The sequence below is a fragment of the Pempheris klunzingeri genome, chromosome 19 (genome assembly GCF_042242105.1).
Source record: "Pempheris klunzingeri isolate RE-2024b chromosome 19, fPemKlu1.hap1, whole genome shotgun sequence".
Taxonomy (NCBI): domain Eukaryota; kingdom Metazoa; phylum Chordata; class Actinopteri; order Acropomatiformes; family Pempheridae; genus Pempheris; species Pempheris klunzingeri.
The window spans coordinates 1,772,400-1,789,014 of record NC_092030.1 but is presented as its reverse complement, the minus strand read 5'-3'; the positions used below and the strand labels follow the sequence as shown (position 1 = coordinate 1,789,014).

Genomic DNA, 16,615 nt, shown 5'->3' with positions numbered 1-16,615 from the left:
ACAACAATTACTGGCAGTAGTTGTTATCACCGACAGTAATTGTTGTCCTCCTCTTCCGTCAGCGCTGATTCATAGTATTAACATTGCATGTTGGTTGTGTGAGAGACAAAGAAGAAAATAAGTAAAACAGAAATGTTGGTGTTAAAACCTGTTTATTATAGTGATTATAGTACTCTTCCACTGACCACACGTCATCATTTTGCAGTCTAAAACCTACTTTTCCATGTCCATTCCTGCTAAACTGATGCTCCTGAAGTAATCTAGTTATCCATTCTTGTATTATTTGTCGGATTTAAAACCATCGAGTGCCACCTTTGTGCTCCTTTTTGTTTTTTGACCCAACAATATTTGCTGTCAGAAAACAGAATAATGTGATGTGCAAGAGAGCAAGACAGGCAAAAGCAAAGGGGGGCTCGCATTAACAGGCTTGGAAGTCCCTAATCTACAGTTTAGCTTTAAGTGACACTTTTTGCTCAAAGGGAGCATGAGGGTGAGGCGACAAAGCAAACAGAGAGGCACCAGTTTGGATGAACAAAGAGCCGACTGGAGAGCAGTGCTCCTTTGCCTTTCAAAGGTTTAGGCATCTTAGTAGTCTTTTATTGAAACTAAGCTGCGATGAGCAGGATCCTCTGTTATAGCATATCCCCTGTACAACCAACACACTGAGACTTCAAGGATTACCAGGCGTTGTCTTAATTGATCTCATTATCTTCTTCCTGCTATGAGGCCGTTCATTCTCAGCCCTATCATGGAGTATCTCTTCAGCGCCTGCAGTTTGACATGAAGTATTATTGTCAGTTTTTTTTTTTTTTCCCACTTCAGATGAGTTCCAGGGAATAGCTGTAAAAGACTCAAGTAACTGTGTGATCTTACTTGACCATAAACTATTCATAAAGGGGAACTCCACCATTTTTCGTCTCACAGTCTGTTTACATGTCTTGGAGAGTACAGCGGCACATGTGAAAGAAGCTGTGTGAAGCCTTCGGTGCTTCCAGAGAGAGCCGAGCTCAATCTGATAAACTGCCTCAAGTGATGTCACTCGTGGAAGTTCAAGACTGCAAGTTTGAAAACGAAAAAGAAATCTGGGTGAGTGGAGTTTACCAGACGTGATCTCTGCAGCCCGCTGCTCATCTGTGCTTAGTTGATTAATGGCTAAAACAATAGATAAGAATGATGGTTACAGTGCCGGTTTGAGGCATTCACTGGGGTTGTCTCTGTGTGTGAAAAGCAGATGACCAAAGTTGGTTGTTTTGTTTCATAGTATTTGAATTTATTCAAGTCTGACTTGTTTTTGACATCCCCAGTTCTAATAGTTGGTTGATTTTATTATTCACATCAATGTCGTTACATGCAGCTTTGCAGAATTTCTGTCACTGAGCCTTCATTTTATTCAGCACCTGTCTTGTTCCCACACAGGGTCATACCTTGGACTTTTTCCATGCTTAGTTTGAATATTGATTCTATTTGCTCTGAGGAGCTGCATATTCTGACCATGAATGTGTTTTGTTTATCCTGTCTTTTAACTCAGATTTAATCAAACACGTGTGCTGCTCTCAAATCTTAAATCACCTCTAAGCTCTCCAAAGTTCTCTGCAGCTTTTGACCCTGAATGCAGAAACCTCTTCTCATGCCAACATTACAAGTCTGGTCCATCCTTTAAATCACATTGCTCTGCTGTTTTGAATAAAGTGACTGCTGGTAAACTGACACTTTGATTCCCCTGGTTAAGTGACGCTGTTTGTTGTTTCCAGCATAAATGTTAAAGGGCAGAGAGACTCTGGAAATCCACCAAGCTCACCGTTCAATTTATAGGTTCACCAACATGGTTTTTTAAATGCTGATGTGCCTTTCTTTCCAGATATTGATAGCAATAACTCTCCCTCCTGTGGACAAGATTGGAGATGTCAGGTACTTATCCAATCCGGCCGTCCATTTCGGTCTGTTCCTGTCCTATTTTATGTGGTGGGCAGTATGAAGCATGTGAAGCAGCCCTGCAGATATTACACCAACCCTCTTACTGAAAAGTGTTCATGGGTCTAATGGTCCTTCCCCTCCTATAAACTACAGGCCTGCATCTAACCTGCCTTTCAGCTCACAGATTTTATGGTTGCCAAACTGCTCACTGCTGTCTCGACTGCACACGACATTTTAGATAAATTCCAATCTGGTTTCCGTCAGAAGTACTGAAACTTCTCTCCAGTGACATGTTGATGACGCCTGATGTGGGTGAATGCTCTGTTTCGGTGCTGCTGGATCTCAGCGCACCTTTTGATGACTGTGGATCACAGCATCCTGCCTGAGAGGCTGTGGCAGTGGGTGGGAGCGCCCAGGACTGCTGCTCTGTCTCTTTCTAGGATAGGTAGAGTTTTTCTGTGTCGCTTGGTCCCATTACATTTTAAACTGCTGCTCTGTACTGTGGTGTGCCTCAGGGTTCTGTCTATATTATTTGATTTGTATATGCTGCACGTAGTAATATGAGATGCCTTCACATTTTCTAATAATATAACCTGTTATGCTGATGATATGCAGCTGTATGTCTCTGTAAACCTGATGACAACTGCTTGAATGCCATTTAGGACTGGATGACTAAAAACTTCTTACAGCTAAAGAGAGAAAAGTACGAGGTCGTTATCGTTCGGCTTCTGACAGCATAGCTCTCAAGATTGCTCGATGTATTGGCTCCCTTTCTTCACCTGTACAGTCTAATCTTAGAAGTGACATGTTTGATCAGATCATGTTTGTTCCATCCAAGAAGCAGTTTTGACTTTTGAAAAGCGCCTTGTTCTGTGAAAGGTGCTATATTAAATCAACTTAACATGCTCACTTACAGAGTCCCAAACATCTGTGTGGTTTTTATAATCCTACATAATCCCCGTGCCCGTAAATATTACTCATAGTTTCCTGTCAAGCTTCTTGAACACATTTCAAAAAGGGTACAGGATGTGAAGGGCTTCAGATGGCAACTGCAGAAAATTCAGCCCTTCAAGTTGGTGCTGAGTAAAGAGAACACACTTCATGTTGAGCATGTAAAACAAATGGTTTTCACATGTGCTGCTATACATATACAGTCCTGCAAACATAAAGCATTCCTTCTACATTTTTCTGGTCTTTAGCTTCATATGCTGGACCAACGTCTCCAAAATCTTCTGTGAAATGCTGTTAAATGTTTTCTGTCACTTCAGCTTGAAAACAAAGAGGGGGGGGAATCAAGGTTTTTCTGCTTCAGGTCCAACACTATGAAACAGCCTCCCCCTCAGCTGAGTCAGTGCTGCTTTGAAAAACTTCTAAAAGCTTGTGTGTACACATTGGCCTTTTCTAATTTGTTGCTCTGCCAGCCCAGTTTATATCGTTTTGTTTTATTTCCCATTATTGTGCAATTACACAGAGATCCATTCAGGCCTTTAGTTATGCACATGCTGTATTTTACACCTGCTGTGAATTATTTGTATTTTCTTTTCATTTAGTCGTTATTTTACTTGCGTGTGTTTACACTTTGTACTTGGTGCCATGAAGAGTGGTGCAATAACTAAATGAATATTTTACCTGTTTACAGCAAAACCAAAAAGTACAAGTGCCCTACTGCTTTCAGTCATCATTATACTTAATGTCTATTTCAGTTAGACACACTTAGTACATCAAGGAATAGACCAAATGGTTATACAGTTAAATTTAGAGGAAATCAGCTGCTCTTTGATGAGTTACTAATGAAAGCAAGAGAGATACTGCTGGGAGAACGAATCTGAGGGAACTAATCTGCCCCTAAAAACATACATGAACATCATGTCTTAACACACAGAGGAGGGGGAGGGGGATGGTGGAGGGAGCTGCAACAGCAAATATCACTGGCATACAGTATAAAGTGAGACGTCTTGTGAAGGCTGCATCTGTATAAATATGACTGCATGTTAGTCAGCTTGGAGGCAACCACCTGATGTGTGACTCACTGGTGGTGATGCATGAATGAAAGTGATGATGGCAGCTGACAAACTAATGCAGTGGTCTATTTATGTTCATTTGAAATTATGAACTGCAGTAATTCAAAACGCAGTAATTGAGAATGAGGCATAGTTAAGCTGGAGCCTCTGGAAGGCAGATTTGAACTCTTTTACTGGAGGATATCTGTGTCTCACTCGTTCCAGGAGCTGTTTTAAACTAGGCTAAACAAATCCTACAGGAAATCGAATGCAGTGACATAAAACTGAATCTCCTCATCTTAGTCCCAGCAAGACGGCAAACAAGCATGTTAGTCATAGTATTTGAGCATCACTTCCTGTCAGCTATAGCTTAATGCAGATACGTTATGTCTGCCTGGTATAGTAAATCCTAGTGCAGACGTGCTGCGTTAATTACTGACTCTTATCCCAAGAAAAAACAACAGCCTGTGTCATTTTAGCAAATACCCAAACCTGCTGAGGTCACACTATCACAGATACATAAACTACAGAGGGGGGATGTCAGGATGCTTGGATAACTCAAGAGAATGCCAGACTTTGACACAAGACTCCGCTGTTCATTTCCCATTTCCTACCGACAGTCAACATTGGATTCTTTTAACCAGAAGATAAGAGATAAGATAAGAGAGACTTCATTCATCCCACACCGGGGAAACTCACATATTACAGCAGCAGAGAGTCAAGAGAAGAAAAGGTGCTGAAACAAAGTGCCAGTGACAGAAGTAGTGCATGACAACATTCTTAGCCTGACTTTCACCAAGTGACAACAAAGGTCTCGTAATTTAAAGAAGGTTGTGATTTTTACCCAGAACATGATCTTTCTCTGGCTGTAACTCTCAGTGTTGGTTCCTAAACTAACAAAAACTTTGCCGCCGTGTCGTCTGATCATAAATCCGAGAGCAAGAATTAGTAAGGTTTTTGGAAGGCACAGAGAGAAGATGTCATCCTAGCAGAAGGGGTCTCAGACGTGTTTTACCCTTTAAATATGACCACATGTTGCTTCATTGACAACTGTGTTTTAAAAGTAAAATGTCCTGCTCAGTGCATATAGTGGTCACAATTCTTTAAATGACCAAATTAGAATAACTCATAATTGTGTGTTGTATGTCATGTAAACAAAAAGTAATCTGAAGTCTTCAGCCTGAGGGATCCAGACGCTCTTGCTGTTTATTCCAACAGTTATTTAGCACCACTATTGATATGCACCTTTCTGTTTTCCCTTGCAGGACACCGAGATCCTCAACACGGCCGTCCTCACCGGGCGAACGGTCGCCGTGCCGGTAAAGGTGGTCACCGTAGGAACGGACGGAGCGGTCTCTGATGTAACAGAGTCAGTGGAGTGCAAGTCAACAGATGAGCAGGTTATCAAGGTCAGTGGGCATGAACGTGCGTTTTGCTTTTTATTTTACCTTTTTCCAATTTGTCTTCACTGTCATCTGCTTCACGGTCAGCTTTCCAGTGGTACGTGGGTGGGTGAGAAAATGAACAAAATAGAAGTTGGGAGTGCAGAGGTGGTTTGTGCATATTAGTCTAGGAATGCTGACTTCCCTCCAGCAGAACTGGGACCGGGGTTTTTTGTTAAATGGTTTGCCAACAATTGAGAGCTTCCAGCACTCAGATCAATACCACAGAAACGTGAAAAAAAGAAAAACATCAGCAACATTAGCAACCATCCAGGGGCATGCTGTCTTCATTGAACATGCTGCTGGAAGAAAGCAATTTGTCTGCAGTTGTGCTTAAAACTGTTTGTTTGGTGTATCTGCTTCTGTGCTCACTTATGCAGACAGACCTTACTCAACAGATCCAGATACATACTTTATGTTGGAAAAAAAACAACAACATACAATCATAGAGACAGTATTTCTATCTGTAAAGGCCATGTTTTCCCCCGTTTCCATTAAAAGGTTCTCTCTATGAGATCCAAGCAGCCTTCGTTCACTGCTCAGATCGCCATTATTCCTCTTTATTTTTATACTGAATATAGTAATGCTATAATAGTTCTCTGAAAATCACATAGAAAACCAATAAAGACACCGAGCAAATAAGGGGAAATACATTGATTAACTAAATCTTAAGTTTATTCAGCAAGTGACTGTCTTTTTTAGTGTCACATTGAAAATATGTACAGTGCTTCTTGAGGGAAGGAGCATAATAGAAAAATATAAAGTTAGACAGGAGCCGTAAAAGAAATGAAAAAAGACTTTCAACTAAACTTGTTTTTGATCATCCTGTAACCTGACATCTATACTTCCTCATCTGATACGGAGGAGTTAGAATTCAAGAAGACAGCGGCTCAGATTCATATTAGACAAAAGTTGCTTTTTATTCTTTCTGCTGCTTCAAGGGCGTGTAATGCTGATGCAACTCTAATTCTCATTTCATTTGCCTCCAGATAATGTTTAAAAGGAAATGTTGCATCGCAGATACAGTTATGAAAGACGTAGTATGAATGTAGTGATTTCCTGCAGTAAAAAGGTTGTTTGAAAGGTTGTTTGCACCAAGGAGTTTTCCCAACAGCCCCTGTTTGCAACTTCATTACCACTTGCCAATAAAATAACATCGACAAACCATAAATGTGACAAAATGTTCACCATGATTGATTTCCTATCTTCTGAAAGTTTCAAATCTCTGAGTTTCATTAGCTCTGTGGAAGCTCAGGTGATTAATCTAAAACCTTATTGAACACTTTGGGAAATGTTACACCGGATTTGGTGTTAATTCAAAACATGCAAAACCACTTGTAATCCAGTTTGTATATAAATGTATGTGGTATAAAGGTTTTCACTGCGGCTACATTAGATTTGATATCTGCCCTTGAATCAGATTTAGCAAAAGGAGAAGCGAGAAAAAACAGTAAGTGAGCGGACGGAGAAAAACAAACAATTAGATCTTAATTGTCAGTATGTGTGAGAGGAAGAGAGCAGCGCTGCTATTGTGTCAGTTTTACATTGAGGAGCTGATTTAGTGCATTTCTGTGCACTGCACATGCATATGAGAGAAGAGAAGAGGCAGATCTCTCTGAGGGTTTAATTATCCACTGCAGTAGTACCACACATCGTGACGCTGACCTCGGTAGCGTACTCCCCAGCCCACCCAGCCGGTTTGGGAAAAGTAAGCAGTACCCCTCCTTTTTCAACCTTATTTTCAAAGGAAACTCAAAATAAAGCACGTTTTGGTGTGTCGGCATCTCCATTTCCTCTGTTTTCACAGAAACTTTTAGGGTCAGTTCTCTCTCAGCAGCACGGACGGCACCTAAACTACCCTAAACTACGGCGCCCCAAAACTAAGACTGCTGGACCATATTGGTGGTTTCCTGCACTCGAACTCACCTCCATGAATTTCTATATTGTGTAGAGCAGAACATTTCAAATACTCACTGTTTACTACCTACTCAAACAGTATAGACTGCATACTGCCTACTAAATAATCAGTTAAGTATGCCATTACCAGCAGACTGTGTACACTGAAGTGCAATACGTCTTCCATAACTGTATTAATGGCAGCATCGTGGTGTGAGCTACAGTTGAATGAAAATTGTTTAACACAAATGTAAATCAGCATTACCACATCCACACAAGACAATATTTCTCTTTATAGACCAATTATTAAATATCTTCTTGTTGAATTTGAACCTTACAGTCCTGCAGGGTCCTGAGTCTCTATCTGGACTCCACCTCCACAGGTCGGGTGGGTCAGGGGATAGAAATAAGCGTGTCCCCCCCAATTTAAGAAAGCCGCTGTGCACATCTACGCACAAAGCACAGCAGCTCACCTTCATCGATTATTTAAATCTTCAGACACGAACACAGGATCTGTCAGAATCTAATTTTAATTAATGTTCTGTGTTTTTCTGCACAGTTCACGCACGCACAGCCCAGGTTCACACAGAGAAACTGTTGGAGTACAGCAGCGTCCCCCTGATGGATCCTGAGCTCCATTAGCGCTGTCTGAAACATTTATTTCAGAAGCTAAAATGTTTACAGCCGAAAAAATCCTGTCTAATCTTGAAAGTAAATCGTTAAAGAAAACACACATGCAAGGAGCAACAAAGAAATCACACGGAAAGCTCACGCTGCTCATTGTAATTAAAAAGAAATAAAGCCTACAGGGACCCACAGAGGTGGACGTGTCCATGTGCGGCCTCTAAATTGGAGAAAATGATTCATGCATATATAGTCCGTGCATCAGTACTCGCCATCATTCTTAATGATTTTATCCAACCAAGCCTCTCAACAGCTACACTGTGGTGTCTGCCTCGTCATTGGCTAGTCTGAAGAGACACAATGCATTTTGGGACAGCTGTGCGTGACAAGAGAGCTCAGGGCGCATGCTGAGAAATCCTTGATAATCTATTATATATCTAGGAATTTGTCGCAAACACAAAGTTCACATACTATGCAGTCGAAATGCATCCCATACTCACTTTGATGCCATACTTAATATGAACAGTATGTTGGTAGGACATTCAAAACAAATCTGAACTACCTTTACATTGCCCCTGGACTCACAGAAAGTTGGTCCAGTCCAGTTATAACAAACTGCCAGTTGATGGAAACACTCTGCAGATACTACAGACAGAAGCACTGAGGACACGTGAAGCTTTACATGATGCATTTGATGTTTACTGCTGCTTTCTGAATGCAGAGCTGCAGCCGCCCTGACTGGCTGTGCTGACTGAAGCTGTGGCTCTGGACATGGTTGTTGCTCTGACTATGGCTGCATTTGTAGTTGTATCTATGGTGCAATGGATATGGTGATACACTTTTATGCTCCTATTGAGTTTAGCCAAGAAAGCTTTGTCTCAGCTCGCAGTGCATGGGACATGACAGATGTGGTGCTAGTACAACACAAACACGTCAGCGCACTGCACACACAGAACTCTTGCATCTAGTCAGTGTTACACCCTTTTAAAACTATACAAGGAATAATTTGGTCATATTTCTCATTGGAAACGCTGCCACTGGGCCAACATCCTTATAAGATGCTTCCTGTTCCTGACATAAGTCACCAGCAGCCCGTCAGAAGGCCACTTTTGCAGTAAATGTACCGACCAGTTGTCCTGTTGAACCCCCCCCCTGTAGACATGATGCAGTGCAGTGTTACCGTCCACACTGACCCACACACACTGATCCGCGCTGATGAGCTTAGTTAGAGCAGCCTGAGGTCAATGTTTTCCCTTTCAATGCCAGTCGCCCGCTCCTCCCGTCTTCATGAGAACAGCGAAGCCAGAATTTAGCACAACACGTCGGGCCCTTGCTGCTTTTGATTGGCCTCCAAGTCCCGTCCGAGCTTTGTGCCTGGAACAACGTAATATTTTCTAATAGGATGGAGAACAGGGTAATGTAATTATGTTAATCAAATCTAAAAACTAGCTTGAAAGCTAGGGATTACAATAACGCCTCTGCCAGGTCTTTGTGTCTAAAAGGCAGACTGATTAAAATACAAACGGAGACAAACAGCAATATGAAGCTCAACGGAGAGAATCAAAACAAGCAAGTGTTTTGATGATCTGTTTTAACATGTTTCCTGTTTTATCAGGATGATGTCGAGCCCTAAGGTGTATCCAATAACCACTGAACCTCACACTAGGATATCCTTTATAGTTTTAGTAAGTCTTTATAGTTTAGAATGATGGAAATTGCATATATTTGCTGCACTAAGCAAGAATCATCTCAGAAAAATATCCCTTTTGCTTGTGCTGAATTTCCGTTCAGTATCAAGACAATTTAACATCCTTTAGAGAAGATGGCTGCAGCAGAAATGTCCCAGTAAAGTACGATCTGAGTTCAAATGCTGCATTCTCTCAGGAGCTTGACATTCAATCGGTTTTAGTCAATTGTCATTTCAGTCACAAACGTATCCACGTATGACGCTCTGAATCTGTGGTGTCCTCATCTGTGTTCGCACGTGTCACTCTGGATCAACTTCAAGCCTTCTCAATGAGCAGCACAATCAATTGTTTCCATGGAGAAGTGGCACTGATTTGTGTGCGGATTCATGACACATTAGTGGTGATAACAGCAGCTACCGATATCAGTCAGGTGGTGCAGAACATGTCCCCTTCAAGAAATCTCAATTAAATCACTGTGGTCGTCATCGGATGTGCGTTTCATGAGGAAAGATAAAGATGGAATGATTTTAGAGGAGGGATATGGGGGTGGGGGGTGAACACAGCAAAGAGGAACAAAAATAGAGGTGAGGCTTAAGAGGCTCAATGAGGACGAAAGTGTCCTCTTTCAGCTCGTTCTTTAGACGGTTGCCTGTAGAAACCCTGCAAATTAGTGCATATCGTGTACATGTGTGTTCCTGTGACTCCTCAATGCGCTCACATCTCCCAAATAGATTTATTTAGCTACAGTATATAATCCATTATCATCAACTTGCATTAACTGGGTCAGGTGTTTTTAAAAATTCATCCCAGTTTACACCTGGAAGAGTTCTGTCTTGTAGCAGCTATGATAAGGACTAAAAATGAGTGTTATCTCCTCTCCAGTGCTTTTAACAAGTTACATTACTTTCAGTGATCATTTGTCTGACAATTATTTGTACGATTAATTGATTTCACAGCTGAAATAATGTCAGAAAATGGTGATGAATGGGAGCTCAAAGGACAAAACCCAAATGTTTTTAATTTACAACGCTCAAATTTTGAAGGAAACTGTCAATATCCACCATTTCTCTTCAAAAATCAATTAACCTTTCAAGTCATTTATCAAAATTGTTGACAGTTCATTTTCTGACATTGATTAATTAAAAAATTAACGCGGGCTTAGGTGCATGGAACAATTCCATTTTCATATTTTGCAGGGTTTTTTTTCATGCAGTGTTGTCAGAATCGATGCCAAGCCATCATCAGGCTTTTACTCCAAGTGATAACCAGTCAAATGAGGCTGCGCTGCATCGTTTTGATATCGATGTTGCACACTTCAACACATGACGTGTGCATTTAGGTTCATGTTGTGTGCTCAGCATGAACGATCTTTTCACAGACGGTCTGATTATACACCTTAATTTCATTTATGAAAGTGAGTATTTGAACCAAAGTCCAGGAAGAAATCCTAAACCCTCCCCCACTTTGACTCATCCTTCCTGAAGCACGACCTGTTCTCATTACAGGAACATGTGACGAGTACAGTAATACTGTTGTAGACTGAGGGAGAGGAGTGAAAGAGTGGGAGAGGAAGAGAAAGAGGAAATGAAAGGGAGGAGGAGGAGGAGGAGAGAACTGACAGATACCAAGCTGTCAGTTTTGTTGCTCAGAGATTGGGGCTGGTCTGACATCATTAGTGAGTAAAGCTGCCAAGTCATATGCAAAGACGTGGAGACAGATGACAGTCTTCTTGTCACTGGTTTGTTATAAAGAAGCAACTGTCAGTACTGAGGACGTGTGCTGAAATGAGCAGTTGTGCCAATCAAGCGTGTGATGGTATTTGAGATGGAAGCGAATTGATTACAAACAAGAATTAGTGACAGATTGTTGAATAGATTTGGTCCTCAAAGGGGAAAAAATGTTTAATGAGGAGATTCTGGTGCTTTGAATTTAATGACAGGCACCTCTGATGTTCCTGCTATATCGTTTCTCTACGTTGGAGACGCATCTGAGGAGCCTCGGTAACTGGTCGCAGTCGTATTCTGTCCAGCCAATCATAATTTGGCGTGAGGGAGTGTTTTGTTCTGTGGTTGGATAAAGCAGGTTTGTGTCGCTTCTCAGCTCCATCTGTTAAGTTGGCCCAAAGTCATATCATCCTGCACACACACACACACACACAGAAGACCTGACACTTGAGGTTTCATTGAAGCAATGCCAAATCTCTCCCCTCTCCGGCATCTCAGAAGAAGCAGTTGACTGAAAAACTTCAAGTGGACAAAAAGGACAGACGATAATTTCCCCCAAAGCCGTCAATGTGACAAGATTTCACTACGGCATCCACGATAAATCTTCTCACTAAGAATAAGAATACTTGGTCCTCTTTATCTCCAAGTTTTTACTCTCAAATTGATCCAGTTTCTTCTTTCTTCATCACTTTGCGTCTGTCTCTCATCCTTCCCTTGTTCCCCAGGTGTCAGAGCGCTGTGACTATGTGTACGTCAATGGGAAGGAGACGAGAGGAATGAACAAGGTGATGCTCAACTTCACCTACAGTTTTCTGAGCGCCCAGCTTGAGATGAGCGTGTGGATGCCCCGCCTGCCTTTGCTCATTGACGTGGCCGACCCAGAGCTCAGTCAGATAAAGGGCTGGAGGGTCCCTGTGGGTATGGGCAACAGAAGGTAAGGCCTGCTCGTCAGTGCATCTGTACTGATGTTCTTTGTGATGTGCTTCATTGTTGAATTTACCACAGCACTCCATCAGCAGCCTCATGGCAGCACAACAAACCCAGTCCTGGTTCCTTAAACTAACACTAAACTCTTGAATGAGCTAAGTTGTTCCACAGAACATGGCTCTATCTGTCTAGTGTCCATGCATCACAGCTCTATTTGCCCATTTTATAATACTTACTTTCTTTCCTTGTCCCAGGACAAATCTAAATTTCTTTATTCAGGTCATTAACCTGAGTAGTTTTTAACAATCCCTGCATGAGAATCCGAATCACATTCATTCACTTGGTAAAATAAATGGAGGCCACAATAAATTGCCTTGGTAGTGTTGGTGCAGACATATGAGGCATAAAATGCAGGTGCAGTTGCAGAGGTGGTATAATGAGTGGCTAATAATTCATCGGACTAGTCTCCCAAAAGGTACTTGTGCTGAATAAGAAATGAGTAATCATTTTGAGCATTACAGAGAGTGGACAAAATTCCTGAAGCTGAAAAGTGACACAGTGCGCAATGATCTGTGCAGCTCATTGGGAGTCGAACAAGACATCCATCCGTCTCTCCGTCCATTATCTATAGTGCTTATCCTTCAGGGTCACGGCTGGGGGGGGGGGGAGTCAATCACAGGACCACATACAGAGACAGACAACAGTTGTAGAAGAGAGTTGTAATAAAAATATTCAAATTAGTGATTTTTCTAAGGTTATTTTGAACCTATTCACATTAAAATTGACAATCGCTTCACATTTAATATTAGCTACTGTAACTATTATTCACTGTGATCATACAGGCAGCAACTATGCTGAACTCACGAAGCTCTAAAGCAGCAAAAAGGAATTCTACAGGTCACCGTGTCACCGTTCGGCCCCTTCGTCAGAGCCAAGATATTACATTAATATGCAATTTCTACTGTGAAATGAAAACAGTAATTAACCTACATGATGTAGCAGGTGACGTGCATCCTCTCTACTGTTGGTCAAGTTGTTAATGTGAAGGGGACAACGCTGGTGTCAGGACAGAGAATACGTATCACTGTTGGAACTAACAGATGGAAGAACACACAGTAAAATAATACACAGGATGCACTCCAAGCTTCTTCTAATAGTTAATATAATATATCTGATATAATAACTTTTGTATGCATGAAGGATGTGTACAGATCTGTACGTCTCATTAACCTCTTCAGACCCGAGCTCTTGTTTGATATGCATTTTTTATTTCTCCTAAGCATGCTTAAACCTAAGCATCATCTTTTTACATGGTGTAGTTTTAGAGAAACATTCTGTCCACATATAGAAAGACATAGAAAACACAATAAAGTCACCTTTGTGCAAAACTCTTTATTTCCACCCTGAACATAGCAGGGTTTTTTTCCTGACTGCTTTTGCATGTATTTATAACACATACAAAACATATTTTGAACATGTTTTGAAAATCACGGTGCAAAAAACAATATGAAATACCAACAGTTTTGCCCACATACATGTCCATACGGCCCCAGCTAAGCAGAATGAACTACTATGGTGATATAACCCAAAATGTGATGTCCACGCATGTGTACGTCAGGTCTTTAGAGGTTAAAGGACATTCCTGCCACAAAGTCACTGCCGTGTCACTTCTCACCGGCCAACACCCCCACAGGGTGGCACTCTAACACAAATGCCCCCTGCTATCCATGCCTGATCACATCAGTCAAGTCTGTCAAGTGCATCACGGCATGAAGCGTGTATGATATGTGACGTTCATGTGGCTATTTGTAAGGGCGACAAAAGATCACAGAGAGAAAGCTAGAAGATGTCTTCTAGGCACAGGTTTCTAAATGTGTATGAGTGTTCCACTTTGGGTGCACTCATTCACATTCACATAAGCACGTAAGCTACCTCATTACACTCCAGCACCTTGGCTGACCTGTCACTCACTGCTACAAACATGGCCTGACCTCGTGTTTCTGTTGCCAGCCACAAATGTCACCTTGGTTTAGATTGCCGTCCCTTCACTGATGTGGAATAAGGGAAAGGGAGGGGATGGCAAAGGGAGGTTAGGAACTAAGCCAAGCCATTGGGCCACAGCATGTTAACCTGTCAGCCCGTTTTTCTGCCTGACCGGCCATGCCTCATTAAACCTAATGGAAACTGTCACTGTCACTCCCCCCCGGCCACCTGACTGTCGCAGCGAGAGGTGCAGGCAGAGCTCAGAACAGTCACAGAATAAAAGGTGAGAGCGAGAGAGCTGAAAAATAGATTACAGGAAAGTCATGTTAGAAATTGATGTGAGAAAGAGAGAGTGAGAGCAGCGTAGGAGATGGCAACGACGATGCACAGGACAACAAAACAGACCTATACTCATTGTTAAAGAGTGATGGAAGACAAAGAGCTGATGGATAAGAGTGATGTATACACACCTAATAGCCATAGCAATGTTTCTCTGGGTCCCGCCGTCACATCTCACCTGTCACTGCAGCTCCTGCAGCACAGCCACAAAATACAATATGTTGTTGTTTAATGTGACGTATTGTGGCATCCAAGGGAGGAATGTGTGTCTGCAAGCAGTTCTAACGGGTTTTTGCAAAGATCTTGGGACCTCCAGCTTTTGGGAGGTACAGTGAATTAAAAGATCATGAAATCAGAAACTGCTTATATTGCCTAATAATAGCTTTGCGACTATCATTTTTAATAGACTGTACCATCTATTTGTGTCATGGTGTGTCCACAGCTGCACAGATTCGCCACCATGCTTTGCAGCTTGTATTCCTCCGTCCTGTCCTACCTTCTCTACTATAGAGTGGATCTGTTAATGTGATAAAAGGCCATATAAGCTTGACTTAAATAGGAGGAAAAGAACAGAACAAGCGTGTCACAAATCGGCTGGGTTTGCAAACATTCATTTGTTACAGAACGTATCTTCTGAAAGGGCTATATCTGCAAAGTGTTTGCCCTGGGCTGAATAAATGGCAGACATACAGGAAAATATCAGTTGCCCTTTTAAAGAAAATGAGAACGCAAGCAAGGCAGCAGTTTGTCTCTGCAAGCTGATTTTAATGGATTTTTGAAAACACTGGGAGCCTATGACTTTTGGGAGGTCGGGAAAACCTGCAGCACAACAGACTTTGACTGCAGTAAATACATCAGAGGGTTAGTCTTCATGGGCATGAATGGTGATAAGGAAAAAAAAAAGAATTACATTGGATTGTGATACGAAAAAGTTGAATTCTACTGGTGATAACCTTCAAAGGATCTTCTTCTCCCGAGGACCTCTCTAGTCACAGAGAGCTTTCACTACTTTCTACCTCATCAACAACATGAAGTATGCTTCTGCCCTCTCCCTCTGTACTGCTCACTGCAAGTAAGTGATCCACGCTTTATTCCCAATCTCACCCGACCGTCTGCGCCCGTCCCTGTAGGTATGAGAGAGTCACCGATGACAAGGATGCAGAGGGCACCGCTGAGGAGAGGAGGGAGAGCAGCTGTGCGGCCCAGTACCAGAGCACCACCCTGCGTGTCCTCACACACTTTGTGGCAGATACTAGAAAAGTTAGAGGAGCCACGGAGGAGGACGGGCAGGGCCAGCAGAGCTTCCTGCTCGGCAGTGACTGGCAGGTGGAGGTGACGCAGCTGGTGAAGGACTCTCTGAGGGTGGCAGACACGAAGGTTGCACAACTGCTGGAGGGCCAAGTGCTTATAGGACTAAACCCTGGAACCACCAAACTACAGGTGCGTGTATATTCTGTCTGTGTGTTCTGGTTACCTGATGAGTACGTCGGTCACATCAGCATCATTTTCACCCACGAGTGTTTCTCATGTCAATCAATGATATATCCTCATTTAAAACTTAATACTTCTCATCCACCATTTTCCTGTTTCTGACACAGACTGATGATGTGTCCTTGTCTTTATTCAGCCCATGTATCACTGATTGGCTGGGTTATTTTCCCCCAAGCAAGAAAACAACCATCAGCGAGCATAACACCAGGCGTGTTTGAATTGTTGAAATCTGATTTTGGACGGCAAGGCAGGGGTCTGAAACTGGGTAAATGCTTCAGGAAAAGCGGAGAGAAAATGATCAGAGAGGAGAATCTATATAATCTCTTTTTGTTCCTGTTAACAGCACAGTGAAACACAGAGCTCAACACAGAGAGACATGTTCTGTAGCAGCACTGGATGTAAATACGTCATGTGAAAGTGATCATTCATACCGACGACACTGCAGGGAAATTATCGCCCAACCCCGAAGCTCTGCAAGTTTTTTTTAGCTTCTTTTAGTTCATTGTTTTGGTTGGACAGCTCACACATTCTACTCTCACCAATTATTTTTTCCTGCAGTAACCAGCATCTGTTTACAACACAAACGC

General features: G+C 42.1%; 1 protein-coding gene across 1 annotated transcript in view; it reads left to right on the top strand.

Annotated features, from left to right (window-relative positions):
• The window catches only part of LOC139219195 (transmembrane protein 132C), a 161,980-nt gene that overhangs the window by 138,906 nt on the left and 6,459 nt on the right, over positions 1-16,615 (top strand). The window contains exons 7-9 of the mRNA XM_070851001.1: positions 5,180-5,323; positions 12,014-12,222; positions 15,668-15,977. Coding sequence (XP_070707102.1) covers positions 5,180-5,323; positions 12,014-12,222; positions 15,668-15,977 — 663 coding nt within the window. The remainder of the gene's footprint in view (positions 1-5,179; positions 5,324-12,013; positions 12,223-15,667; positions 15,978-16,615) is intronic.